This window comes from Mollisia scopiformis (genome assembly GCF_001500285.1).
Source record: "Mollisia scopiformis unplaced genomic scaffold LY89scaffold_5, whole genome shotgun sequence".
Taxonomy (NCBI): domain Eukaryota; kingdom Fungi; phylum Ascomycota; class Leotiomycetes; order Helotiales; family Mollisiaceae; genus Mollisia; species Mollisia scopiformis.
The window spans coordinates 71,505-98,911 of NW_017263585.1; the positions used below are offsets into that span (position 1 = coordinate 71,505).

The 27,407-nt window shown below is 48.0% G+C and overlaps 9 protein-coding genes across 9 annotated transcripts; 3 read left to right on the top strand and 6 right to left on the bottom strand.

Annotated features, from left to right (window-relative positions):
- Nucleotides 1-162: 162 nt before the first annotated feature.
- LY89DRAFT_778534 (uncharacterized protein) lies at nucleotides 163-2,606 on the bottom strand. Its single transcript, XM_018222215.1, has 3 exons — nucleotides 2,251-2,606; nucleotides 1,391-2,202; nucleotides 163-1,339 (listed from the first exon to the last, which is right to left on the bottom strand). Exons 1-3 carry the CDS (start codon nucleotides 2,322-2,324, stop codon nucleotides 327-329), a joined length of 1,899 nt encoding a protein of 632 aa, XP_018075240.1. The 5' UTR covers nucleotides 2,325-2,606; the 3' UTR covers nucleotides 163-326.
- A 1,040-nt stretch (nucleotides 2,607-3,646) lies between these two features.
- LY89DRAFT_418040 (uncharacterized protein) lies at nucleotides 3,647-8,431 on the bottom strand. The gene is made up of 2 exons (XM_018207383.1): nucleotides 8,087-8,431; nucleotides 3,647-8,003 (listed from the first exon to the last, which is right to left on the bottom strand). The coding sequence occupies exons 1-2, from the start codon at nucleotides 8,247-8,249 to the stop codon at nucleotides 3,727-3,729; spliced, it is 4,440 nt and encodes a 1,479-aa protein (XP_018075241.1). The 5' UTR covers nucleotides 8,250-8,431; the 3' UTR covers nucleotides 3,647-3,726.
- A 231-nt stretch (nucleotides 8,432-8,662) lies between these two features.
- Nucleotides 8,663-9,678, bottom strand: LY89DRAFT_681529 (ARF/SAR superfamily). Its single transcript, XM_018214316.1, has 3 exons — nucleotides 9,025-9,678; nucleotides 8,896-8,976; nucleotides 8,663-8,847 (listed from the first exon to the last, which is right to left on the bottom strand). The coding sequence occupies exons 1-3, from the start codon at nucleotides 9,178-9,180 to the stop codon at nucleotides 8,716-8,718; spliced, it is 369 nt and encodes a 122-aa protein (XP_018075242.1). The 5' UTR covers nucleotides 9,181-9,678; the 3' UTR covers nucleotides 8,663-8,715.
- A 1,728-nt stretch (nucleotides 9,679-11,406) lies between these two features.
- On the top strand, nucleotides 11,407-13,736 carry LY89DRAFT_770041 (uncharacterized protein; the record flags this gene model as incomplete). Its single annotated transcript, XM_018221839.1, has 2 exons — nucleotides 11,407-12,784; nucleotides 12,863-13,736. 2 exons carry the CDS (start codon nucleotides 11,407-11,409, stop codon nucleotides 13,720-13,722), a joined length of 2,238 nt encoding a protein of 745 aa, XP_018075243.1. The 3' UTR covers nucleotides 13,723-13,736.
- A 334-nt stretch (nucleotides 13,737-14,070) lies between these two features.
- Nucleotides 14,071-16,478, bottom strand: LY89DRAFT_681531 (putative Xaa-Pro aminopeptidase). The gene is made up of 5 exons (XM_018214317.1): nucleotides 16,312-16,478; nucleotides 16,219-16,259; nucleotides 14,901-15,932; nucleotides 14,680-14,851; nucleotides 14,071-14,629 (listed from the first exon to the last, which is right to left on the bottom strand). Exons 1-5 carry the CDS (start codon nucleotides 16,401-16,403, stop codon nucleotides 14,383-14,385), a joined length of 1,584 nt encoding a protein of 527 aa, XP_018075244.1. The 5' UTR covers nucleotides 16,404-16,478; the 3' UTR covers nucleotides 14,071-14,382.
- Nucleotides 16,479-17,129: 651 nt separating this feature from the next.
- LY89DRAFT_778538 (MFS general substrate transporter) lies at nucleotides 17,130-19,420 on the bottom strand (the record flags this gene model as incomplete). Its single annotated transcript, XM_018222216.1, has 9 exons — nucleotides 19,153-19,420; nucleotides 19,057-19,071; nucleotides 18,903-19,002; nucleotides 18,564-18,847; nucleotides 18,181-18,509; nucleotides 17,903-18,134; nucleotides 17,788-17,856; nucleotides 17,672-17,736; nucleotides 17,130-17,620 (listed from the first exon to the last, which is right to left on the bottom strand). Exons 1-9 carry the CDS (start codon nucleotides 19,320-19,322, stop codon nucleotides 17,130-17,132), a joined length of 1,755 nt encoding a protein of 584 aa, XP_018075245.1. The 5' UTR covers nucleotides 19,323-19,420.
- A 518-nt stretch (nucleotides 19,421-19,938) lies between these two features.
- On the bottom strand, nucleotides 19,939-22,453 carry LY89DRAFT_638557 (MFS general substrate transporter). The gene is made up of 6 exons (XM_018211584.1): nucleotides 22,095-22,453; nucleotides 21,900-22,036; nucleotides 21,360-21,830; nucleotides 20,530-21,307; nucleotides 20,359-20,475; nucleotides 19,939-20,303 (listed from the first exon to the last, which is right to left on the bottom strand). The coding sequence occupies exons 1-6, from the start codon at nucleotides 22,144-22,146 to the stop codon at nucleotides 20,203-20,205; spliced, it is 1,656 nt and encodes a 551-aa protein (XP_018075246.1). The 5' UTR covers nucleotides 22,147-22,453; the 3' UTR covers nucleotides 19,939-20,202.
- A 734-nt stretch (nucleotides 22,454-23,187) lies between these two features.
- On the top strand, nucleotides 23,188-24,987 carry LY89DRAFT_418239 (putative monooxygenase). Its single transcript, XM_018207384.1, has 5 exons — nucleotides 23,188-23,684; nucleotides 23,825-24,146; nucleotides 24,203-24,273; nucleotides 24,324-24,703; nucleotides 24,756-24,987. The coding sequence occupies exons 1-5, from the start codon at nucleotides 23,349-23,351 to the stop codon at nucleotides 24,958-24,960; spliced, it is 1,314 nt and encodes a 437-aa protein (XP_018075247.1). The 5' UTR covers nucleotides 23,188-23,348; the 3' UTR covers nucleotides 24,961-24,987.
- Nucleotides 24,988-25,414: 427 nt separating this feature from the next.
- On the top strand, nucleotides 25,415-27,398 carry LY89DRAFT_778541 (cytochrome P450). Its single transcript, XM_018222217.1, has 3 exons — nucleotides 25,415-25,679; nucleotides 25,790-25,877; nucleotides 25,927-27,398. Exons 1-3 carry the CDS (start codon nucleotides 25,469-25,471, stop codon nucleotides 27,215-27,217), a joined length of 1,590 nt encoding a protein of 529 aa, XP_018075248.1. The 5' UTR covers nucleotides 25,415-25,468; the 3' UTR covers nucleotides 27,218-27,398.
- The last annotated feature ends 9 nt before the right edge of the window (nucleotides 27,399-27,407 follow it).

Here is a 27,407-nt window from a genome sequence, read left to right on the forward strand (position 1 = left end):
CTCAGAGGATGGATCTGCTTATTTAACTTTATACAATGCTAAAGAAATTGTGGGCTGTGATTGGTCGAGCAGCTTAGCGTACATTGTAGACATCCGACTTTAATGGGGTGAATTTGCATGATCACACTTGATTGAATGTAAATGAAATGATTAGGGATGGTGCCGTCAGGATGCTCTTCGTATTGTCTGATTATGGGGTGAGAGATAAAGATAATTGCGATATATATATCTAATCATTGCTCTTGACACCATTTTACCTCTTGGTATCTCCATAAGACGCCCCATTCCACTGAATCCATAACCCCGCCAAACGCCAAATTCAGGTATCATAATTCAGACCATTCATAATCGTTCCGTGTATCCGGCACAATCGTAGGAACAACCCACTGCATGAGCTCCGGCGCGCCTGGCGAAACACTGTCCTCGTTTTTGAAAGCAAATGTACTGTCCACCCCGAACGAAGCTGGTGTTCCAAACGCAGGACTCTCTATTCCAAGTGAACCTGCTCCATCCATGCCAAACATGCTTTCTGTACCAAATATACTGCCGTCCGTCAAAGGGGAATAGCCCGTCGCCATCGTAAAGTCCTCTGTAAACCAACTCTGATCCTCCAAAAGATCCTTCCAGTCATCAGAAAACGTACTGATGACTTCACTTCCTTCGCCATTTTTCAACATTACGGGCATCTTTCCTAAAGGATGTTTCCACTTCCATTCCCACCGCATGCCATCTCCGAATACTAGATCAATAACTTCGACCAACGGGACAGGAGTTGCTAGCTCCCCTGTAGCTTTCTGCAGCTGTTCATGCCGTCTCTCGATCTCCCAATACTCCTTAATCATCTTAACCGTCGACTCACTATCCCACATACCCTCTCTCCTCGGTAGTTGTAGCAGCAGTTCAAGGGCTTGCATCTTGACCGTCGGCTCCGTGCACCGGATACACGTATAATATAACGGCCCCACAAGTCCTAGATCAGTAGAGAATGTCAACGGAGACTTCCCCATCATCTTATCCTGCTCTGCGGCTACGATCAAGGATCTCGCTAGGTTAACTACGATTCTGAAATCGCTCTCGTAACGACGGAAATTGTTCGGGTCGTTTACTGATTCGGAGACTGGTCTTGCGTCTCTATCATCCGGAGTCACATCTCTCATGACAGTTGAGACAAGTTGATGTATCTTGAGGAGAGCCGCGCCGCGCAGTTGTTTACTGTTGAATGTGTGGGATTTCGCAGCCATGAATTTCTCGAAGGATTTGTTCCATGCGGTCATTTGGCGGGTGTATTGCAGGAACATTCTCTTGGCTTCGGGAGGTTGGTCCTGCATTGGTTTGGTGCCTGTTCTTGTCAGATTTTACGAGTATGAAAGGAGGAAGAGAGACGACTGACCGTCACATATATGGAACATCCTGAAGAGTCCGTGTGCTGACTGGTTCATGTGCTTCCTTGCGTCTTCTAGGCTTTCGAATATCTCTGGCACTTCGGTCTCCCTGGCACATATCTCTGCCATCTCATTGACCAGATCTTTGCGTTCAGAGGTGGTTCTTGTATCTATGTATAGAATAGCTTGGATACTGAGTCGCATGAATAGAGGTGTAATGTGAGTCTCCACCATATGAGCATCTTCCGCTGACTGAGCCTTGAAATCTTTAAGAATCTTCAATCCGCTTTGGAGGTGGATCATTGCATTGTCGAAATAGCCTCGCAATGAATCGAAGCAAGCAAACAAAATGCAGGACATTAATGCAGTTATTGGTGCTTGCTTTCCGTTTAGAAGTGACCTCCTCAGGTGACTAATAGCTTTCGTATATTGAGATATGGCAAACGCCTGTCCTTTGCTTTCGGACTCCACATCGTAGCTCAATCTATTATGCGCAAATTCTTCATGTATGGAGCCAATCGCCACAACAGCATGCCGTAATGATGGATCTGTAGCACTTGCTTGTAGAATAAGGTGTTCCCAAAATGAGTTGGTGAAGAATCCAGAAAGCTCTGCTGATGTCGTCGTGACGAAATATTGAAACCCCCTCTTCTCCTGACTACTTCCTGGTAAATGTGTCGCTATTCGTTGTATGACGGCACCGAAGTCTTTGTCGTCTGGGCTTGGTATTGAGCCTTGAACGTAGCCGTCGCATTTTCGTCCAGTGCTTGTACATCGCTTGCAGGACGGTTTCGATTCATCGCATTTGACTCTTCGGATTCTGCTTGAGGGTAAGCGATTGCAAATGCGAGGAGGAGGGGGACTTTACTTGCACGTCTGACATCCGGTCCTAGTCTTGGGACCACATTGTCTTCGCTTTTTCCCTGGCTCTGCGGCGATCATGATGCAGGCTCCGTGTATCCTCGCCAAATGGAGGTTGTATAGAAAGAAAGAAGATTGAATTCAACAAAGGAAATGATGATATGAAGTGCTTACTCTGGAATACAGATCAATCTTAGCCTGCAAGTAGATCTGCGGCACAGCCTTCGGTCAAGCCTCAAGACGCGGCTTCGTCAGTCCAGGTTGCAACTTAACCTTAGAAGCCCCTGGCATTGCAGAAGGAAGTGCGTGTTTGACCGAGCCACGATCAAGTAGGGCTGGGTCAAGAAGAATTCCGCGCTTGCTCTTTCAATTTGAGGAGAGGAGAGGTTGAGAACATGCCCCATAATTGGTAAATGGCCAATGAGACAAGAGGGCTGAGTGTACGAACCCGCCAATCACAGCACCCAAAGTAGTTACTCAGCGACTCATCATGAGCGAGTGAAAATGATGATAAATAGCAGCTCCGTTAGTCTGAGTAGGAGAAAGTGAATTGTCAAAAAGCGAATCAGTGATGAATACATTTGCGTTTTTCTTCTTCTCTTTTTTTGCTTTGCGTCCAGGCCGAACGACAACAGCGCATACCTACCTAGGTACGGCGGTACTTTATGAACGCGAATTCAAATCTCGGATATGGAAAGGCCATTAGAAGCTGCTGGTCTTGTCTGTGGATCACGATGCAGTCATCAAATGGGAGAACCCAAAAATCGATTGTCCCCGGATCACCCGGTTGTGCTGGGGCCCATCAACATCTCACAAAGCACTTACGTGCCCTTCCCTTGGCGTCATATCACTCACTGATCGGCCGGAATCCGAACGTGCGAAGTTGCGAAGGACGTGATCAATAGCTTCATTATATGTATGCCCAACAGGTGTCTCCTCAGGACAACTTGCCATCCGGGGCTACTTGGCCCTAATATGTACAGCGAATTCACAAAGAATTAACAAGCATAGCATACAATCCGACCACACACATTCATCATCACCTCGTCACCTCATCCCACGTTCACATTATGTCTCCTCCCAAATTCCTCAGCGACAAGTTGCCTCCAAAGCAGCCGTGAGAGGAAGAACCCTCAAGCTTCTCCACCGTTGCAAGCTTCCAGCTGGCGGCGGCGAATGTAGCGTAGGCGCTAGTCCTTGAATCCACTTCCGGAAAACACTTTTCATATCCTTCGGAACTCCTTCGAGAACAACTGTTGTTACGGGGACATAGGGACGATCCTCGAGACCTGATGCCAGAATTCCATACTCTTGAGCAAACATCAAAGCATTCTGGAAAGCAGCATATTGAGGCTGAGCTGCGGAGCCAACGATGATGTAAATTTCAAAGAAAGCATCGAGGATATAGACCTTATTCGTCTCGAGATCCGTTAAACAGAATGGTGATAATTCGACGACCTGTTTTTATTAGCTTCCACAGAATTTAGTGCCCCGCCACTATCTGATCATTACTCACTTGTTCCTTAGCGTTCGAGTCTGCCTTAAATAATCGCACGCAATACTTGTTGTAATTAGACTTCAACTTCCAGTGATCAGCAGATTTTGGAATCTGTGCTCCCTTGCCAAATATTTCTAAAAATGAAGCAGGCTCGTTGCCATCCTCAACCTCTTCGATTTCTCCCGTAAGACCGAAGTCCATACCAATAAGCCTAGCACAGCTGAGTTCCTCAATTCCACTGCCTCTACCTTTCCACAAGTAAGACTTGCCGGATTGCGTAGAAATGAGGTACGGAAATCCAGAACATAGGCTATCCGGAGAGAAGTCGACCTCGTCGAACGCAATTTGACCAAAGTGCTTACGTCCACAGAGAATGTGGGGAGCCAGCGAATCGTACTTGTTAGAAGTACCTCTTCGAATGATGACAATCCCACCGAGTGCATGAAAGAATTCAGGAGTTTCCTTGCCTTGCCGAATGGTAATTAGCTCTCCACCAGCTGACTTGGCTTCTCTTCTGGCAAAGATCGCGGTATCTTCAGCTACTGATTGTGGAACTTCGTCTCCAAGCCAGAAGTACACCTCTGTCACTCGCTTGCCAGTAGGTGTACCAAATGTGTGCGTGCAAAGATAGAGATTGCCCTCAAACAAGATTCTTTCCTGGTGACTAGGAACGACTTGTTTTTTGCCATCACTTGACAGTTGATACAAGCTTGATCGCAAGGTCTTAATCTCAGTTCCTTGGTCAGGACGCGCAGAGAGCAGCGTGGCCGTATCGACTTTGAAGTCTGGTGCTATTGTCTTCGAGTTCATAAAGAATTCGCCAATCATTTTCGATGCTTCTGAAGTTTGAGGTATGGGACTATTTCCCTCTTTTGTTGCGATCTCTGGAGGACCAAGCCCGGCACTAGAGGGCGGGGATATTGGACCCTTCATAGGTGGAGTGGGAAGTGGTCTTGCATCTTTGACACTTTGAAATACTGGCCCGTTAGACTCCTTTGCCTTCACTGGACTGGCAGCTCTCAAGCCTGCTCCAATCATCGCTGCGTGCTCATCAGCCTGAGTCGGTAACTTGATTGGAGACCTAACGCGAGGGGAATCTTGTGTTGTCGTTGGCGAAGGTTTGCTCCATTGAGCGGCAGCATTCTTGACAGATAAAATAGGTGACTGAGCAGCATCGCTTAATTTAATGGGATTCTGATGAGTACTGCTCTGTGGTCCATTGGCCGAAGGTGCCTGCTCTGCGATTTCGGGCCTCGCGATAGACAACGGTGTAGGTCGAAGTTTGGCTGATTCTGGTGAGTCTGTTGAGGCTGTTCGCGGCTGGTCAGCGGCCTTTGAGAAAGAGCCGGAGGGCTTTTGTGGCGTGGCTGGCTTGGCTTTCGTGATCGGCGCAGCCTTGGGTTCAGGGACAGGTTGTTGTGGCTTCACAGATATCTCGGAAGGATTAGCTTTCTTGGTAGGGGATAATGGTTTGGGGGCTTCCAACTGCGGATCTGCACTGCCAGTTTTGTTGGAGGCGTCTTGAAGAAATTGTGATCGTCTTTTCAGATCAAGCTTGCGCGGAGATGAAGGTTGTGAAACAGCGCTTCCCGGACCTGTCTTCGATGGAGAAATGGGACCTGCACTGGCCACCTTTGTTTCAATAGAAGAAAGTATCTGTTTCTTGGGAGTTTCTGAGCCTGTTGAATCCGTTGAGACCTCCTTTTTGACACCTTGAGAAAGCGAACCAGTAGGAGTAACTCCCGCAGAAATGGGAGCAGCCGCCACAGGAGCAGTCGAAGGGGCTTTTCTTCGGGGACCGCGAGCACGAGCTTTGGTTATGTGGGTAAGTTGAGGGCCTGGCTCTGCTGGCTCTGTCGTAGATGTGCTCACACTTGTTGTGCGTTGCGATTGAGCTGGGCTGGAAGACCGCGATGTATCACTTGCCATTGGCGGTGGCCCGCGAGCCAATAGTCCAGCCAAACCAGGATTCAATCTTCCCGCCAGTTTTCTCACAGAAGGTTCCTTGGCTTGAAGACGTCCAGGTGCGCTCGTCTCTTTGGTCAAAGTGGGCATTGGTGAATCTGCCAAGGATTGTGGTCGGGAAGAAGAGCCCTGACCACTGAGATCAGAGGCATTCGAATCAGATCTACCCAGTGCTCTTCTCTTAGCTAAAGCTTCAGGCAGAGGCGACTCTATGTTACCACCGCTTGTAGATCTTGTCACCCCCTTGCCTTCGATTTGTGCTTTCTTGAAATCATCCTTCTTCTTGAGAATGGCTTCCTTGAACTCGTCCTTGCGTTCAGTCTTTTTCGGTCCACCTGTAAAGTTAAGGGCAGCTTTACCTCGGGTTATATTGTCCTTAAGTTCGTCTGGTGCAACGTAGTTTTGCGTCTTGGTGCGTCGGAGCTGGCCAAGAGCGTTCTTAAACTCAGGTTCCTTTGATTTATCGCTGTCCGACGGGACAACACGGGGTTTCAGATTCGCTCTGAAATCCTTCTTGGGAGGAGTTTCAGGTTTGACCTTTCCGGCCGCTGGTGAAGACTTGGAAATCGGAGAGCTTTCGTAAGAGGGCTCGCTTAGCTTAGAAAGACCCTGGATCTCCTGCGTGGCATCTGGAGAGTTCTTGGGAATCGAACCAGGAACAAAGGCCGACGATATTGACCCTAGGCTTTGTGGCTTCGTCAATCCACCAGGAGGAGGTGATCTCATCAAACCACCAATGCTAACTTCATGCTTTGGGCCAGATGCTGGACTTCGAGACAGATCGGCACTGCCCTTCTGCTTTGCCTTGTTGATCTCAGACATCCAAGCAGGTTGTTGCGGAGCCGGTGCAAGGACTTTAGGCTTCGGAGATTCTGGCTTGTTCAGAGCGCTCTCAAGCCAACTCGATTTTGTAGGACTCCACCTCCTTGGATCCATTGTCTTTGAAGGGCTGGACGGTGGTGTAATCTCTGCTCGCTTTGGTGTCTCTTCAGAACTAGCTTGCAGAGCGCTCTTAGACTCAGTCGGCGTTTGTGTACGGGGGGCAGGAAGAGTTGGTTTGACAAAAGCATCATTGGTTGTTGATGCTGTAGATGTTGTCATACTGCTTCTCATAGAACTTGACGTGCCTGGGCGCTCCTGTGTGAGTGTCGCATTACTATGACTTGAGGTTGGTCGGGAAAGCGGTCGTGGAGAACCCTCTCGACTGATACTGCTTGGTCGAGATTCTTGTGCTGTCGTCTTGACTGGATTGCCCACAGTATTGCCACTACCCAAATCAACACTTCCACGGCTGGCTACGGAATTGCCCCTGCTCAAACCCGTTGGTGATTGGACACTCCATCTCTTGCTCACACTGTCCGACCTCTTCATCATCGCGCTTTGTACAAAGCCACCGAGGCCTTTCGTTGGTGATGGCGGTCGATCAAGTCGTTCTGGAGAAATTCGACCTTGAGTAGGTGACATTGCAAGGCTACGGCTCTCAGGTTTGGAGTCTGCTGGTGGCTCAAGCCTCTGAGCTGGAGTCAATGGCATAGGGGAGCCAAAACCGCTGGAAACTTTCGGACTGGACTGGTATGACTGTCTAGAACCACTTCCGGACAAAGTGCTGGTCCTAGATGGCGAAGACGATCGATCCACAGGATCCTCCGCTGTCTTTTCTGCGCCAGATCCGTTTTGCGACATGCCGGGCATTTGTACGCGCACAGAATTGGATCCGTGATCCGATCTGTCCTCGTCCTCAACCTGATTCCGTCTGTATGCTGGCGAGTTTAAACCTCTGTCGGCGGTTTGGCGAAACCACGCGGGGTCTTTGGAAGCTAGAGATTGAGCAATCTGCTCCCTCGAAAGTGTCGGTTCGGGATTTGTAGAAGGTTCGGGTGTTGCTGTAGCTCGCGGTGATCTTGCCGCGTTCTCTGTAGCTACCATTGAAAGAGGTCGACTTCGAGGTTTGTCAGATGCTTGTGAATTTGGCCGCCTTTGCCAGGATAAAGTTGAATTTCTCGAAGGCATGGCATTTGATGGCGAGGCTCTGGCAGACGAGTCTCGTTTGTTATCGGGCTCGCTGGTATTGCGTTCACTATCTACCGGGGATATATTTTCCTTCATTGTAGACGCTGACTCGCTCGTCAACTTATCCATCGGGTCCTCAATTCCAATATTCGGACGAGGCTCAGAACCGCTCCCAGGATTTATCTTTGGTGACTGGGTCAAGCCCTCTGCCTGTGCAGCAGACATTCTAGCCGCTATTGGCGTATTCGCAGGAGAGGATTTGGTGGGGGAAATCGATCTTGCTCGTTCTGTTGTCCTGATGGTCAGCCTGGTATCAAAAGCAAGATGAGCTGTCACAACGTGGCAGTGTGCTGCCATTGGGGCCACCTACCGGCTCGGCGGGCCTGTCGTTCTGCTCTTCCCTTCAGGATGTCTTCTTCTAGAAGCCTGTTGCGCTCCTCGTCTTCCTGGTCTCGTTTGTCACCCAGCTCTTTGATGCGCTGCAGAAAATCGTTGACGTCCTCAGAGCCGTCGTTGAGAATAGGAGCGGACATTTCGGTGGATGTAGCTTAGAAAATACTTCAAACCATAATCACGCACGAGCGTCAGACAAATCACATATGCCGCACAGCGGGGTAGGGAAGGGCAAGAGAAGTTAATTGTTCTAGAGTATGTTGAAGGAGGTCATGCCGCCGTGGACCCAAGCTCGCTTCCCTGCCGGAAATGTTTCAATTCAGACTTCTCGACCTCTTCTGTGGCCTGCGACCCATTGATCGTCCTTCCTCCTGCGAGAACTTGAGAATTCAGATTGTCTGAATAAAGTCCAACATCCATCGACATTGCAACCTCACACGTACATTTTTTCATATGCCTGGCATTTGTGTGACCTCCAGAGCTCTGTGCCTGTGCCTGCCAATGTTTATCCCACTAAAGCTCCAGCGCGTGCTAGGAAGACGCGGTTCCCTGTCGAAGCTTTACACCAACCAGAGCACTGCACACTAGTGAGAGACACATCTTGACTCAATACAGGAATAATCTTGCTTTCGCATCCTGTATGACCCAGGCAAGACCTTCTTGAAGATTCGCACCTGTAATAGCACTGCATCGGATTATGTGCCATTTATGCGTTTTGATAGCATCTAACTGCAACCCCTAAATGCGGTTAGCGCTGAGCCTCTTTACCAACGACAAACCGCGAACCTGTTGAATTTCGTCCTCGTCCATACACCCACTAACATCTGTCTTGTTCGCAAACACGAGGAGACTTGCTCCAGATAGCCTCTGCCCATCATTTTAGCACTGGGAGGTCGGGAGATTCAACACTCCAACCTCTTCTTGTAGGAGTCCATGGAGCTCTTCACGACAATCGTCCACTCGCAATCGATCAGTGGCATCCACAACCCAGATCAAAGCGTCGGTCTTCTCGAAATAGTTCCTCCAGTACGATCGTAAGGTCTTCTGGCCACCGACATCCCCTATGGTCATCAGAACCCCGAGCATGAAGCCCAAAGAAGAACCTACATATGTTAAGCTTATACCTTACGAAAGTTAGCATGGCTTCAACAACTGTGCTTGAGAACCGACCCTTCATAATCGATAGTTTTGATGATGAAGCCTAGGGTGGGGCTAACGCTGTTGACATCCTCGCCCATGATCTTCTTCACTATGGTTGTTTTGCCGGCATTATCAAGACCACTGTACAGATGCGATGTTAGCAGAATTCAATATCGGATTTAATTTCGTACAGCATCAAGATTCTCATCTCCTTGTCCTTCAGCCTCGCTTTCCGTAGAATCGACAGCATCTTGAAATTTTGCGGCCGTGTTTGTCTTGCGTTAAGAAGTACCTCGATTGCATTGCGGTTGAAGGAAGACACGAGATTCCAATCAAATGTTGTCACGTGAAGATTCTGCAATTTTCAACAAGAAGGCACAATCAATTTTGACATGTCAGCAAAGAGCTTCTAGGCTAGGTCTAGAGAGTGCGTCTTTGACCCTTCCAATGATCAAGTGTGAGGGCAGCTCAAGGATGTTCGTTGGCCAGGCCAGTTTACCGAGGAAAAACTGCATCTGCATACTCTTCGCATAGGTTCCCTCGACTCGAGAGGTGACTCAAATTCTCTTTGCTACTTGCGTATATATTTAGCCTCTGTGTAGTAATAGCGGCAGATCCTTTTACTCACCACATCAGATGTCATCTGTCGTTGCGGTGACAAGTGGCCCTGGTTCATTGAAGAAGTGGAAGGGGTTATTTTCTTCTTCGTGCTTATATATCTATATAAATATTGTACTTGCTGCGCCTATCGGACTGAAAGCTCCATCCTCTCGCTTTGACTTTGTTGGTACAGAACGAATATGTGCTCGGAGCATGGAACTGTTATACTTTCCACCTTATCCAAGTCATGACTTTATCTCAATTGCTGTTTAAATCAAAGTTCAAATCATTATAAGACACTTGGTAAGTGGCCGTCTGATCTATACCTAGCTCTTGCCGGCCGAGACACTACTTGAACCGAGAGTACACTTTGTTGGGAGTGTCGATGTCGCCCTGCTACGGAATACAGCTCAGTCATTCAACTGGACACAAAGTTCCATGCCTTAGTATGCTGTTTTTCATGCACTAGGAATTTTTGAAACGTACCTAAGTCCTAAGACCCGACCTGGAATAAGATCTCTTTGGGATCGCTGAGAACCTCTCATATCTTAGCAAGACCAGCAAGTTGGCAGCTCGTCATCCTAAGATAGTAGCTAGGCTCAGAAGTCTGCGTCAAGGCTTAATATTGCACACCTTTATGTTCTTGCTTCGTGGCTTGCGGAGGTCTGCAGCTGACTCGCATGCGATTCCTTCCTGATCGTGTATATACGTATATGTATCTATATATACAACCGATTCGTTGGTCGAACAAGTGACATAAGACTCACTATATGGACAGGCAAGTCATCTTTGAATTGTCTAAACAAGAGTTGGGTGTGCCGTTAGACATTCTGAATATGGTCTCGCAAGCCCTGCGTCTGAATGGGGAGACCCTATCATACCTCGAAAACAAGAATATCAACTCCACTCTCTAACATGCTTACGTAACAATTCTGATGTGTAAAGCATGCCTGCAGCCAATGCGCCTGAAGGCTCTGGAGAAGGTTACCTAGGTATCAAAACGACTCATTTAGATCAGCGTTGCAACACCTCAATTCTTGGAACGTTTAAATCTTAAGCAAAATTTAGAGAGTACAAATATTACCATAAGAATCCATTCATGTTACTCGATCTACAATGAGATGATCGATTGATTCTCTGAAACATAATGATGTCACGTGACTTATATGTATTCTTGCAACCCTACTATGTCCCATAAAAATTGGAATGCATGATAACCTTGTTCTGAAGCTTGTGTAAAAATATCATTGAGCCAAGTCCCAAGTGTGGATTAAGGTTTGAGGGATGAAGTGGTGTAAAAACGGCTTGAAGTAAACAATCCGCCTAGTTCGCTATTCACTTTCACAATACTAACATTCGACGTCAGTTTCACAATGCCTAGCTAAGCTAAGCTAAGATAAGCGAGACGGAGCTAAAATGCTCTCCTTCGCTCTTTCTCGAGGAAAAAATTCTTTCAACTCTTTCCTCTTCCATCAACACACATCACCTCTTTCCAAAATTTCCCCAACTGCACACACTCAATTACAAACCCAACAAACTCAAACCCAACCGAGCAGAATGCCCGAGCCGCGCCGAGTTAAAGTAGGCACTCTCGCCGACTCGTTGTGGGCCCCTGGCCGATCTGAAGACCGCGCTGCTGCTTTCCGCGCTGAGAGAGTAGCCAAAGCTGCGGGAACAGGCTTTTATCGCCCTACACCCTCTTCTAATGATGATGATGATAATGAGCCGGAGCTCATTCTTGTATTTGATCCACATATCGAAGCTCAATTGAACAAGTATCTCACCCCACCACAATCTCCTGTTCAACGACCTGTTCCTGCCATCATCGCACAAACAACCCAACCACGACAAGCCCAGAATATCTCCGAGGCGGATTTCTTCGCAGCCTACGAAGCCAGAAGCAAAGCTAAGAACCCTACTCCAAGCCCTTCTTCAGCTTCAAAGTCTTCGCCCACCTCTAGTCTCAAGCAAGCCAAGTCTCAAGCTCAATCTTCGACTTCAAGCAATTCCTCACCTTTGAAGCTCAACCCAACTGCCGCTCCATTCCGAGTTACCTCTAATCTTGAGCAAGCCAAGTTCCAGGCAAACTCTTCGACTTCAAGCACTTCGTCACTCTTGAAGCTCAACCCGACTGCCGCCCCAATCCAACAACGTTCTTCTTCGGCCATGGCAGCAACAGTCCAACCACGACAAGCCCAGAACATCTCCGAGGCAGATTTCTTCGCAGCCTACGAAGCCAGAAACAAAGCTAAGCAGCCGACTGCAAGCGCTTCTTCAGCTTCCAAGTTGTCACCCACCTCTGGTCTCCAGCAAGCCAAGTCTCTGGCTCAATCTTCGACTTCAAGCAATTCCTCACCTTCGAAGCTCAACCCAATTGCCGCTCCATTCCAAGTTACCTCTAATCCTGAGCAGGCCAAGCGTCAGGCTAAGTCTTCACCTTCAAGCACCTCGTCACTTTCGAAGCTGTCACCTACCGCGACTCCCTTCACGATGAATGTCACTGCTTCCAGAAATATTCTCGTGACTGGCGCCACCGGTCCCTGGCCTCAATTCGGTGTCGAGTGCATTGATGAGAATTGGGTCACTGTCTCCGGCCTTGATCAACCCGAGCTCGAGTTTGACGATCGCGTCAGCGAGGCCGGTCTTGAAGATCTCCCTCGTCAAATCGTGCGCGCCACCGAGGGCAACGACATGACCAACCAACTACTTGACTGGGACGGAAAGCGCTGGGCTCCTCCTCCAGCCTGTTGGGAGAACGATAGAGCTGGCTTCGATGGTGCATTTGTCCCTAACTACGTTCGCGAGTGGGTTCAAACTACCCCATCGGGCGAAGAAGTCACCTTGAGCACTAGTACCGACGCGTTCATCGACGGAAAGGCTCCTGTCGACAACGACGTCCTCATTTCACCTGTCTCTCAACCTGATATCGTCCAAAGTAAGTTCCATCTTCACTTTCTCGCATTCACCTTGTGATCGCATCACCTTCGGCATTCCAACTAACTTGAGCGCCCAGACCCAAACCCAGATTCCGATCTTGTCACCAAGGCACCAACATCTGAGGCCGCTGTTCTCCTAGCTCTGAACAAGCAGAAGGCTGCCAACAACAAGAATAAACTCAACAAAGCTACGATCAAGCACCAGAACGAGCAATTGGCAGCTTTTGTCCCTGGACCCAGCCCCTTCCAACCAGCAATGGAGATGTATCTTCGTCCCGCCGAGCCAAAGGATGCTGCCGGTATTGCTGCAATCTACAATATGGCCATTCAATCATCCAATATTCCCGAAGATCAAGCTCCCATCACAGCTGAACAGGTTGCGTGGTTCATTACCGAATTTAAGGACAAATTACCATTCATTGTCGCCGTTCGCGGTGCCTGCCCAAAGGTCCATAGCACGGATAGCTTGGAACAAGTCATTGGCTACGCTCGTTGTGAACCATTCGACTTCGGCATGGTCGGTGCAACTGACGGTCGCTCTCGTGGTACTGGTCTTCTACACGTCTACGTTGATCCCCAGTTCCGCCGCAAGCGCGTTGGTTACAACCTCATGGACCGTCTCTTGCATATTCTCTCTCCTGGTCACGCCTACATGGAAGGTGCCAAATGGGTAAATCCGACAGGTAGCAAGTACGCCGAGACTGCTGGTTGTGGACGCTGGCACCAACTCTTCTTCAAGTTTGCCGTCTTCAAGGATCGAGATGATACTTACGAGTGGATGAAGAGCTTCCTTTATGGAAAGTTCTACTTCAAGGAGACTGCACGACTTCCTTCTGCTGCTCGAAGCAAGCTCGCCTCCAGAGATGCTCAATTCATGGATCTCGTCTTCCTTCAACGCGAGGCCATGCCAGCTGGTGAATTCGAGCCTTACATGTAAAGCTCATCGTCGCCACACCACTAGGTTGCTATCTTTGCTTCCTCTCCACTTGGTTCTCGGATCGTCTTCTCAGATCGATCTACACCTTCATCCTTGCTCTCAGTCCATCTTACTTCCTCGCAGGTGCGCGGCATTTGCTGCTGCTAATTTCGTGGAATGATACTTGAGTTGCGGATACATACTGCAGATGGATGCTGCTCTCTTTCTTTGTGTTCCATCTACCATCACTTCTGTGATCTGAACACATCGAGTCATTGTATGGATACATTGCAGGCGTTTCATGATACCCCTAGCAATCATTTTAAATTTTCACAAATCATGCAGGATAGGCTTTTTCTTTCAAACATGCCTGCCTCTCTATGCGTTGCTGTATTTAGAAAATCACAAAAGCACAAAAAAAGCTTGAAAATAGAAAACAATCACCAAAAAATGTTCCGCATGCAATGTGACTACTCCTTCCTTGACTCGTGATGATTGACAGCATCTACCTTCCCTCTTCTTCCTGGTGGATGGCAGCGATGAACCACTCCAATATCCTTCATAGATGACAGCACAGCAGGGCAGTCACGAAGCATTTCTCGGAATTCAGATTACCCCATTCAAAACTCCATTACAGCAATGATATACAAAGTCCAACTCGGCTCCGTGAGAAGTACGATTCTACCAAAACCAGTACTGCTTCTTTCCCTCAACCTTTGCTTCTCCAGCCTCATTAATGATCTTCAGCGCCTTGTCTCCCTTTGGCGCCGTTGTCAAGTTCTCGTATCCGTCCTCAGTGACCAGAATATCGTCCTCGATCCTCACACCTCCCACGGGATAATATTTCGCCAAGAGGTCTGTGTTGATGTACTTCGCAATCTTAGGGTCTTTCAGGGCGTCTTCTTCAATTGCATATTGGGAGAAGTAGCTGGTTGCACGTCAGTTATGTGGTACTGTGGTAGGAGAAGGAGAACTGACATTCCGGGCTCAACTGTGATGACTTGGTTCGGTGCTAAGATTGAAGCTGCATAGGCGGCGGGATCATTCATGATTTCAGCGTCGATGGAGCGCCAGTCTATGATCTTGTGTTGAGAAAGCATGAGGAGGTTCCCGCCGTCTCCTACATCGTGAACTTCGAGACCCATGTAATCTGCTAACGTCAGGTAGAGACTACAAGTAGGGAGAAATAGAGGACTTACGACCAAGCCCATGAGGGAAGAAAGCTCGAATTACACCAGATAAATAGAGCTCCTCGAATGAACCACCTTTGAGAAGTCCAAGCTCCATGAGGCCTTCCACAGCAACTTTGTTGGCATGCTTCTGTACATCTCTGAAATCAGCATTGGGCTTCACCATAGCAATACACTCTTCTTGCATCCTTTCCACAATATCATAGATGGCTTTCGACTCCGTTGTATGCTTCCCAGAAATTGGAAATGTTCTTGTAACATCAGAAGCGTAGCACTTCCACTCACACCCTGCGTCAAGAACAACAAGTTGTCTTCCTCTCAAAGGTTCATTGTTGGCTTCATAGTGAAGTGTGCTGGCATTGACTCCAGATCCTGCAATTACTCCGTAGGCTTGATTCTTCGCCTGTTCCGCAATACAGGTTGCTGTGAAAATGGCTTCAATTTCTGCTTCGTTATCCAGATACTTAATGCCCTTTAGAACATTGATATGTCCTTGGGCCGAGATGGCACTGGCGTTTCGGATCATCTTGATCTCATACGGACTATGAATTACACGCGCTGCATCCATAGCCGGCTTCAGCTTGTAGCTATCGAATTTGACATCTTTCTTGCTCCCATCTGGCATATTCATGTAGCGAAGAAAGTCTCTTGGAGCTTGGTAGGCATGCAGAAGATAGATCTTAGATGACGGATCATGATGAATGAAGTTTGCAAGGTACCCATCGAGACTGGTGAGGAGCTGGACATCGTCAAAGTCATAACCAGCCTTTATCTCTTCAATGCTGGGATTCTGTCCGGTGTAGATTATGCTTCGACCAACTCGGGGAGGCGGTATGAATGCACAGAGGCTGTCGTTCTTGATGTCATATGTTACAGCACAATCTGGAATGTCGAGGCCGCTGAGGTAGTAGAAATAGCGACGTTGTCTGAAGAAAACTTGCTGGTCGGAGTCCTCCCACTCTACATACGGAAACCCAGGTAGGTAGATTAAGCCGGACTTCTCTCCTAGGTGGTTGTATACTGATTTGGCATGAAGCTTTGCTGTGGAGACGTTAGAGATCTCGCTCTCTTAAATAGAAAGCCTTTCTAGGCATTCAGCTTCCCGCTATACTCGATGAGCAAGAAAAGAAATAAGGGCTCAAAATGAGGAATCGCTTGATGAAGAATGAAGAAGGACGAGCTGGAGAGAAGTGTTTATATGGCACTAATTCACGTGACTCTTACTCCACTCAAAACACTACAAACACCTACCTAGGTACCTAGGTAGGCATCCTCTAGTTCGATGGTAGAGGAGAGGATTTCGATGAGAGGAAACGGCATTACGAACCAGGATATTTCTGCTTTGGCCTTGGCCTGACGCTGATAGACCTTCATGATTGGTCAGTTTGGTGCATTGTGAGTCCGGTGTTTGTTTACCTACACGAACTGATCGACATCTTCCATATCCAGGGAGACATTGCTGTCTCTAGACGACGGCCTGTCATGGAATTCGATGTCTGGTATTACACTCATATTAGAGGGAGGAAGGTACATGGGTTAGGTTCCTTGGGAACTTGAGAATGGCCTTCAAGAAGATGGAGATTGAGGTTGTATCTCGCTCGCTTGTCTCGGGCGCGGGCCTTAACTGATTAGGAAGGCGGGATGAAACTTTTGGGCGCCGTAGTCGTGCAGGTGCGATCTCGAGAACCTCCGATTTATTAACATTTCTCTACAACCTTGGATGCTCTCGTTGTACAGCTGCGTCATTCGCCAATTTTCTATGTCGGTTCTTGTACGATACTCTTTTATGATGCGTGCTCTAGCATAGCACCCCTTGCCTAGCCGAAATGAAGCTCATTGAATGCTGTCTTGAATTTTGGAAATCTTCAAGTCAATTCATGCTACACAGTTGAAGGCATCAAAGGAGCCTGGGTGGGAAGAGCCTCTCACATGGCAATTTCAAGTCACTCCTTTGCGATATTCGATATTCTGTCTCCTTTCAATTTGATTCTAGTCTCGATCGTGGTACATTTTATCGTAAAATTTGGGATATGTTGTTCCAGGATTTGTGGGACAATAAGTGGGTTACGTCTCGATGGTAGACTAAAATTTGAAGGATGAAGTGGTGTAAAAAACGACGTGAACTCTCTTCAATCTCAAAACCCAAAGGAGTCTTTCCCATTGATATTGTCCTACAAGTGCTAGAACAACATTGTCTTGTATTCCAACTATTATGGTATTCCGATCCTATCGCTATCCTTAAACAACAACTTTCTCCGTCTGCTCGTCTTTCTCCACCGTTGCCTCAACGTGTTCAGTCATCAACTCTTTGACCCCCTTCAAGAAGAAGATCGCAATCAAGGCCAATACCACAAAAGGAATAATGCTCGACCAAGCGAGTCTGTACGCTGCCGCGTAGCTCTCTTGGCTTGCATGCGTGGCTGCAGCAAGACTGGCGTCAGTCAGGCCAGGCACGTCAGCGAAGCCAGTCCCTGCGGAGAAAGCTTCGAGAAGAGCGGTAACTGATGTATCCGGCAGGCCAGCTTTGATTGCTGCTGTGGATACAGAAGATGCATATGTTGACGATAACTTCCCATTTATTATGGTGTCGAGAACAGCAGACCCGAAAGCGCCACCTAGTGCTCGCGCCGAAAACGCGAGACCTGTGGCAGTAGAGAGATATGCATGAGGAGCTGTGAATTGAACAAGCGCTACGAGCAAAGTCAGAGGGCCAGATTGGCCAATCCCAGCTGTCAAGGTTAGCTACTATTCCGACTTAAAAGGGGACAATATTGGCTTACATATGACATTGAAGCCAATTTGGGCATTGTTCATGCTTGGCTTTATGTTGGCATAGCAGATAGCTCTGCATGTTCTGTCAGCATATGATGGAGAAAATCTGACGGAAATGACCTACACAACCAAGAACAATGTGAAGGTAATAAGCAAGGGTGACTTCAAATCTTTCTTCCATGTCGAATATAGCCTTTGAACGTCAGCTACAAGTACGTTGTCATCTCTAGCATACATACGTGATTGGAATTGATGCAAACATTGTTACTATTGTGTACGACAGCTGCCGAATAGAGATCTTCCAAGAATTGGTTTGGAAGCCGAGATTGAGGACAACTAAAGGCGTCACGCTGTTGACGGCACTGTAGAAGATCCACCCCTCAACGGCGAATGCGAAGACAGAGAGGCCAAAGTTTGGTCCGCCTTTGAAGAAGACATGGGCAACAAGTCCGTCTTCTCTTCCCTTCCATTCTGCCAACGGTCAGATTATTCAGAAGAGACGAACAACCAAACGTACCATAGAGAGCAAAGGCAACTAATGCTACCAGACCAATCGTCAGGGGTGCCACAACATGTGCATTATGCCAAGCATATACGCCTCCAGCCCAGTCCAGAGCCAGTAGCATCAGCGTGGCGCTGATGATAAACAGGAATGATCCTATAGGGTCACAGGCCCACACAACTTTCTTCCAAGACATTTTCGGGAAATCGGATTCTCTCTTCGGGTGGTAAAAGAAGAAGAGTCCAAGAATGGTTGCTGCAAAAAAGCCTGCTTGGATCCAAAAGATGCTACGCCATCCTCCAGCGTTTGCATTAGTTGCTGCTCCCGCACCAAGACCTCCAATCCTATCACTGAATGTTAGTCTAGTGTTCAAGCATCGACAGGTGTTGTATTCTTACAATCCACCAGCAGCACCTGCCAAAAATGCGAAGCCGTTTGCCAAAGCACGATATTTCAGTGGCAACACCTCGGATGGGATAGCTTGCACAATAGAGATGGTTGAAAGCGTGAAGCCCACCAGGATCCCGCCTCCAATCAGCATGGTCATGGAAGTCGCTTTCGCAGAGACAACTGCGCCAATGAAAGAGACTGCCACTGGACAGATAGCAAGCCATTTTCTGTCCAGAACATCGGATAGTCGACCAACTATAGGTGACAGAACGCTCTGCATCAGGAGAGGTCCCTATAACCGATGTTAGACACTGCTCTGAAAGAAAAGCTGGACCAAAATCTCTTACTTGAATGATCCAACCAGCAATTGCACCATCACCAAGATCTCGAATGATGAAACCTATGACCGATCCTGCAGCAACCACGACAAATACTTGAGCCATAATGCTGCATCATCATCAGATATTTGATTCGGAGATTCTGAGGTATAGAGCCACTTACGCAAAACAAGTGACACTAGCGTAAGAATTAGCGAAATTTTCTACATTGTTGGGAAATAAGATAGACGTGAATTGCTATGTGAGCAGGCAAGCTTACAAAACGACCATCCAAGACCTCCATGTTAGATTGATGTGGTGATCATCTTTATACGAGTCAACCTTCACAACAGGTTCGGCTGTTGAGTCTTCAATTTGAGCAATATCATGACCATCGGCTACCTTTGGGGTGACCTCGATCTTGTTCTCACCAATGTCTGACATGGTCATGGTCAAATAATAACACAATCACTGAAGGAAGGGAGATGGAGTTTGAGGGAATGAAGAGCGCGAAGACTTTCGTGCTCTATAAGCATGATCGTCTCTATGATTACAACCAGGTCTGTCAACAAGGACCCGCTCAAGCCATACGCGCTCCGACCTGGTTCTAGCCTTCGGAGAAGTTGCCCTTCGGCGAAGAGTTCCCGCAGCTGGGCTTAAGGGGATCTGACTTGTGTCCCAAGCATCGTATCAAAAGCAGCAGCTAGGAGTTCGCATGTATTCTCTACACATGAACCAAGCCATGATCTGTCATGGGTCTACCACATGGCTTGCGCCTCTGAATCAGAGAGAAGTTCGGCAGATCTATTACTCGTCAATTCTAGCTGACCTTGCAACTCTCTTTGAAATCTGGATCCTCTAATTCAACAAGAGTGGGTAGAGACGGGAGGAACACAAAACGCCCTGCGGAGCGGGGTTTACTTTGGTGCGGAGAAAGAGGGGTTGTGGGAATGTGGGATCGGGAATCCCCCTTTACAGTTTCGGAACAAGGAACAAAGACCTCAGTCATCTGGAACACTATCAATTTTTCACGAATCAGGGATGAACCCAAGATTTAGGCCCAGATCTTTGGAACAGCTACTTCAGATTCTGGGAAGGTCGTTACTGATATAGAGGTGGTGAAGGATGATGCTATTGTTACTGTACCGAGGGCTCAATATACTCGCTTACGCGAGGCATGCGCTGCGCTAGTCCTATTCCGTACAAACAACACCAGGACGTCTGAAAACCACCACAGTATACCTATTCTTGCCTTGCCATACTCGCGCTCTCAAAACTTAATCACAGACCATTGATTGACACGCTATTCAAAGCACTGGCGCCGCACCTTTCAGTCTTTCATGAATGCTGTTAGCGTAGCATTTCGAGCAATCGCACCTCTGATCCTCTTGCCGAAGATCCAAAGGGGAATGGTCAATAGAACCACACCGACTTCGGAGTGTTAGCAGACATTCATTCGATAATAAACTTCGGAAGGAGGACTTACTAAATGTGCTCCCGAGGACGTTAAACACGTTAAGAGGACCATCCTCTGCTAGCCAGTTATTGACGAAGTACGTCAAGCCAAAGGTAAGCAAATTACGAGCGTTGATAGCAACAAAGGCTAAAATTGGCAGTCAGTAAAAACGAAAAGGGATACAACAGCAGAAACACCAACCTTCTTCAGCCAGATCCTCATACGAGTCGATGACATAACCAAACACACAACCAGCTTCGAAAGCTGTCGCCATATTTGCAAGTCCAAAAGTTAGGACGGGTCCGATCCAATTTGTTTGGTAATGAACAGTAGCACCAAAGCCGAAGAAGCCCGTGATGCCCAGGATCAAGACCGGACCCATCAGTACAAGACGAAACTCCGGCTCATAAATACCATGATTCTTCTTCGTTAGGTATAGACAGATCCAGTCGTTCAAGGGACCCGCAATGACTTCCCCGAGGATGGTGAAGATGAATGGCGAAAGACTGATCAAGCCAGTTTGCGATACGCTGAAATTGTAAGGAGGTAAGGTGAAGATGGAAGCGTTGACGACACTGAAGACTACGATCCATGTAAGACTAATACCATAGATCAAGAAGGCCCATAGCACAGCAGGATACCAAAAAATGACAACTGGACGGATAAGGATCTTCCACATTGGTGCGTCTGTGTATTTGCGGCCGGACATAAAGCGCAGTGAATGAAGGTAAGACTCCTTAGCTTCAACCGCTTCAACAGCAGGCATACTGTCAGGCGTAGTCTTTCCTGTGGCGGACGCCTCGACGTTCTTCTCATCTCCTGCGACCTTTTCTGAGTCTGAACCATGCGTGATCGTGCCAAGTCTCTCCTTGACCGGTGCTCGAACATAAGCGGTTTCTGGAACAAAGAATACGACCAAGAAGATGAAGATGCCGAAGAAGATCGCACAAACTCCAAACGTCCACTTCCAGCCAATATCCTACTTCTGTTAGGTGATTCATGATACTCCCTAGGGATAACAGCAAGCCTACCTGAATGATGTACCCACTGATGAGACTTCCTCCGGCAATACCGCAGAGCAAGAACAAGTTCCAAGCAGCGATTCTGGTTGCTCTCTGATGCACAAAGTATAAATCACCAATGGTGTTCTGCACCAAGACCTCATAAGGTGCCATTCCGAAGCCGGCAATAATGCGACTGGCCAAGAAGGACTTGTAGTCCTTCGAGAAGGCTCCCCAAACACTACAAGCAAACATGATGCATACAGCGACAATGAAAACGGGTCGACGTCCAAATTTCTTCGCCAGAGGATTCGCAATGAACAATGATAGACCGATTGTCAGAATAACCCAAGCAGTCGACTGGCCCAGGGTAGGCACAGAAATGTTGAGACTCGCAGCGATGACGAGGAAGCCAGGGCTTAACATGGGTCCAAATGCGCCAACAACCGCCGCGGATAATCCAACAATGAGAAGAATACCATCTTTCTTCCAGAGCGGCCACTGTTCAAACATCAAACATCAGTACTGTGTCTCGAGGATCACCACCCACCCGGGACGGGAAATACCCACATTAAGCGGGTCATTCGGAGAATCGGACGGCTGAGGAACCAAGATAACGTGGGAATATCTTCCAGTTGCGTGCTTCAAGAGCTCTCTGGGGACATCTTCATACTCGCGAGGTACATCCGATTGATCATTCATGCAAGCTTAAGCTTATCGTTAGCATTCTCCACTTCGTTTCTGGGGTGAAGTTTAAATTCTTACCTGTTCCTGGCGGATGCTCAGCGTGCTTATCTTCCAGTATTCCGAACGCCATGTTGTCAATTGAAGTGGTATTCTACTTGAAAGTGTTAGGAGATAAGACTGCCCGTCGTCGGCGGGTCGCGGGGGACTTGAACAGTCTTTAAGGAACAAAGTTTCCCTTCGTTCTCCAGATCTGCTCTCCTTGCTTCAAAGCACTGACTTCAGAAGAAGAAGGAGAAGGAGAAGATGGAGGTGGATCAGCAATTAGTAAAAGCATCATCTTGACCTAGCCAGCCCTGTCCTGTCAAAACACGACGTCCACACCCCAGATTCAACGGGGGAGCCCAAGTAGAATTTGCCGTCATCCCTGAAAGTGTTTCAATACTTTTCTATTTTTCATTTTTTGTTCCCGAGTGGCTGGCGGATGCAGCTCCCCTTGTGCCGCGGTCGTGCAGCATTTGGAGTGGATAGCCGAGAAGGAGGCTTCATGCGGGCAAGGGCCGCAGGGTCGCTGCCGTCAAAGTGCCAAAGTGGTTGTGATGAGGCAGACATGACCAATCTGCGAGGATCAAATGGCGCTCATATTGCCGCAGATTGACAGTAGTGATGTTCATGTCCATGCCATGTACTGTGCGGGCTGCACAGACATCCGTTCGAGGGGGTACTTCCTCTCCACTCCCTTACATACCTCACTAGGAGTCCACTATTCCTATTTTGCGGAGGCGGAGGCTGGGGTATGGAGTTGTTGGAGTTCTAGCGCTGTACTTCGAAGTAGACGGTGGTGGAGCGCATTGCTTACAGGGCTTCGCATTCGCTCCTGTGAGGCCCTTGTCCTGTCATATCTTTATGCCACGAGTCCAGCTGGGCTTCAAGATAGCGACCGAGCGAACGACCGGATCGTCTCGTCCTCCCCGAAATCCTTGTGGGGGGGAATGTACTCAATCGACAAATAGCCCTAATTCCCCTCCCCGATCGTTCGATGTCCGGCAAAAACTTGCCGACCAAAATAATCATTGGTCCGACGATGGCTGCCTTTACGTTCTGACTCTCTAAGTTTGGGTCCATTTAAATGGCCCTTACTGCTAAATACATCTGCGCTTGCCTTCAGATGCTGGGTACATATACATTTTACTAAATCGGTGTGGGTGGCATTCTATGTACTGCGCTGCACTGTAAGCTTTCCTGTCGTGCTCTCACTCTCACCAGCGAACCTCGTTCTCGTTCTTGCCACCATCGGTACTGTAACTTTAGCTCCTTGCGTGCTGCATCTTAATCATGGCTACCTCTCAACGACCACCCAGTACGGGAATCAAGGTTATCATTGTTGGTGCCGGGTTCGCGGGACTGACTGCTGCCATTGAGTGTCACCGAAAGGGACATGAGGTCCTGGTCTTGGAGTCCTTTCCCGAATTGAAACTACTAGGCGATATTATCAGCTTTGCGCCCAATTCGGGTCGTATCTTCCAGCGTTGGGAGGGTGTTGATGCCAAGCTTGATCCAATTATCCACAAGAGTGGTGGAATACTCTATAAGAGTTGGAAAGGCGAGGATATAACACGTCAGACGTGGGGAGAAGAAGCGAAGAAGTATGGAAAAGCATACAATGGTCATGTAAGAATCTTTGAGCTTTTGTCTCAGTTTTGGAACAGTTGTTCTCTTGGCTATTATCCTCCTGACATTTTCCCCACAATTACTTAAACTGCTGTATTTGAAAAGAGACTCATTGGTTGTTCAAGTGCTAACTGTCCAAGCGAGGAGAAATCCACGAGATAGTATATGAACATGCTAAGGAACTAGGGATCGACATTCGTCTAGGTCACAAAGTCCTTGACTACTTCGAGACTGAGACAGAAGCCGGTGTGAACGTCAACGGAGAGCGTTTCACGTGCGATGTAGTCCTCGCAGCTGATGGTGTTCGTTCCAAAGGACGAACCATCGTTCTCGGGTACGAGGACAAGCCGAAGTCTTCTGGTTACGCCATCTACCGCACTTGGTTCGATTCCGCGGTATTGGCTGACGATCCAGATACGGCATGGATGGTGACGAACGGTGACAAGCATTGCGCTTGGTTGGGTGAGTTTCAGGATCTTGCGGATCATTTGAAATTCCAGACTGATTCGAAACGTCAGGTCCTGATATTCATTTCATCGCTGCATCCATTAAGAATGGACAAGACTTCAGCTGGGTTTGTACGCACAAGGTATGTCGAGACGAAATCATAAGGAATCTAAGCTGACTTACTTGACTTAGGATGAAGCGGACGTGGAGGAGAGTTGGCAGGCGCATGCTCCATTGTCAGATGCTCTGAGAGTCCTGGAAGGATGGGATCCGGTGGTGCAGAAAATCTTGAAAGCTACCCCAGACCCACTGATCGACTGGAAATTGGTGTATCGAGACCCCTTGCCAACTTGGATTTCTCCGAAGCGAAGAATTGCTTTGATTGGAGACGCAGCTCATCCTTTCCTACCAACTTCGATTCAAGGAGCTTCTCAAGCAATGGAAGACGGCGCTACCATGGCAGTGTGCTTGTCAAGGAGTGGCAAAGCGCATGTGCAAGAAGGAGTTGCGGCCTTTGAGGGACTAAGGTATGAAAGGGTACGAGCTGCACAAAAGACTGGAGAGGACACCAGGTAAGAAGCAGAAGTCTGACATCCTGTGCAAGCTACTGACACGAAATTTCAGGAACCAATGGCACAAAGCGGATTGGGACGAGGTGAAGAAGAATCCTGAAAGTATGAAGCTAAAGCGAGATGATTGGCTTTTGAATTTTGATGCAGAGGAATATGCAGAGAAGAATTACGCTGCTACTGTTGAATTGCTCAAGGATCCCGTAGCGGTCAGACAATTGAATGTGCCAAGCATGACTCAAGTTGCTGCTTCTGCATAGATAGAACAAAGAAATACAAAGTCGTACTATCAAATTCGAGATTCGGTAATTGCAAGGGCGACCACACAGCCTAGCTTAATCTTCAGGGTACTTCTTAGCCGTTCCACTGCCTTGGGATTTTCATCTGAAAGTTGAAGAGTCTGAAGCAAATACTACTTGCCGATAACATTTGCCGAAATCCATAAACAGTTTGAACTCTAAGATGCAGCCACAAGGCGCACTGTAAAGGAGACAAGCAAATCGGGGAGGAAAGTTGTGGTGATTGGAGGAATGGTGACCGCTTAGGGCTATTCTCGGGTCAATGACCCCGACTGCAGCATCCCTACAGCGACCCCATGTTCCCCAGCGGCACGTTGAACAGCCTGTAATTCACCCCACTTTGGTCCCATGTCCGAGGAGAAGCTCGGTCAATGAACGCCTCAACATCTGGAGAATTTCTTTGAAACGATGCAAGGCTCCTTTCTTTCGCATCAACTGCTACCCTCATAATTTTCTCAAACAAGCAATAATGTCTTTCGCAGCCGTGATCTTGTCTTGGTATACATGGGCAGGTCTCCTTGCCTTACCTTTACTCGTCCTCCTAAACGATGTTAAAACATGGTCTCGCATGCCCCCTGGGCCTACACCGCTACCATTCGTTGGCAATAAGTTACCAAAGAACAAACCTTGGATCCAATTTGAGGAGTGGTCCAAGAAGTACGGCCCAATCTTCACAATATGTAGGTGTTTAGCAAAAGTCCATTTCCTATTTTGGGTGTCTTCTAATTCGGCTTTCATCCGAAACAAAGCCTCAATTTCACGGGAGAACAACTACTAATTCGGCATCCAGGGGTTGGCAGACGGCCTACTTTGGTTATTTCGGATCCCGAGATTGCCGTTGATCTGATGGAAAAACGTAGTAACAAATATTCCTCAAGGTGAGCCATCACAACTGTGCTACATAGCAACCGGCTGATTTTGTGCTCGACCTCGTTTTGTGGTCATGGGCGAAATGTTGGGTACAGGCTCGGTGCTTGTCCAGCCGTACGGCAAGGCCTGGTCTATGAGACGGAAGCTACTGCATCGGGCCATGACACCTGCTGTACTGAAGACGTACAAACCTCGTCAAGAAGCAGAGTCCACGCGGCTTGCCTTTCAAGTCCTGCAGAATCCCGCCAATTGGGAACGTGCGTTCGATAGGTTTACTGCAAGTGTGGTGTTCTCCATTTCATATGGTCATCGTATCGACTCTGTCGATGCCCAGATCATCCGAGAAAGGTTGAAATTCATGCAGTTCATGGCGTCGCTAAATGTGCCCGGTGCATATAAAGCGGAATCGTTCCCTATTTTGAAGTATATCCCAAGTTCGATCGCCCCATGGAAGAGGGACATCGAGGAGCAGGCAAGAGCTGAAACAAATGCAAATCTTGCTTTGATTGAGGGTGTGAGGGAAGACATCAGGATTGGAAAGGAGAAGGGCCACGCAGTTGCTCCATCCCTTGCTCAGACTCTACTTGCTGTTCGAGATGAGGAGCAAATCCCGCTTCCAGACAAGGATTTCTCCTTTGTTCCAGCGTCATTGTTTGGAGCAGGGAGCGATACAACAGCATCAACGATGTGCTCCGCAATCTTGGCTTTCGTAACCCACCCTTATTCGCTTGAAATTGCACATGCCGAAATGGACGCTGTCATCGGGACCGAAAGGACACCAACTTTCGACGATGAGATGAACTTGCCGTATCTTCGTGCTCTATGCAAAGAAGTCCTCAGGTGGCGTCCAGTAGCTGTCCTTGGTGGAACTCCCCACGCAAGTAGCGAAGATGATGTGTACCAAGGCTGGCGTATCCCTACAGGGACGACGATACTGGGAAACTCTTGGGCCATCAACTTGAACGAAGAGTATTATCCCAATCCTCATCATTTCAACCCAGCACGGTTTCTTGATCAAAAGGATCCAAGATACCAGCCCGAACTTAAAGGGGTCAAGAATCATCCTGCAAAAGCTGGACATTCAAGTTTCGGTTGGGGTAGAAGAATTTGCCCTGGGGCAGATCTCGCAGCGAACTCATTGTTTATTGCTCTCTCGAAACTCATCTGGTCATTTGACATTCTTCCAACTCGAGAGTATGACACTTTCGACTACACAGATGGTTTCAATATCCGCCCGAAACCATTCGATTGCCAAATTCGGATTAGAAGCGAGCAGCATTTGAAGACTTTGGAAAAGGAGAAAGTTGAAGCGGACAAGTATATGGAAATGTTTCCTGCTTATCAGTAAGAAGACCTAAGGGTCCTCCGCAGAGGTAAAATTCCCCTTGCAAATGGTACAGCGTTCATGGTGAAAGAAGCATATCATATTGAAGTGGAGATGAACATACCTGTGGTTAAGCTGTCACGAACACCTATAAGAATGAAAGCGTATCTATACGTTAAAAGTCTATCAGGGTATAGTCATCGCTATGATATGC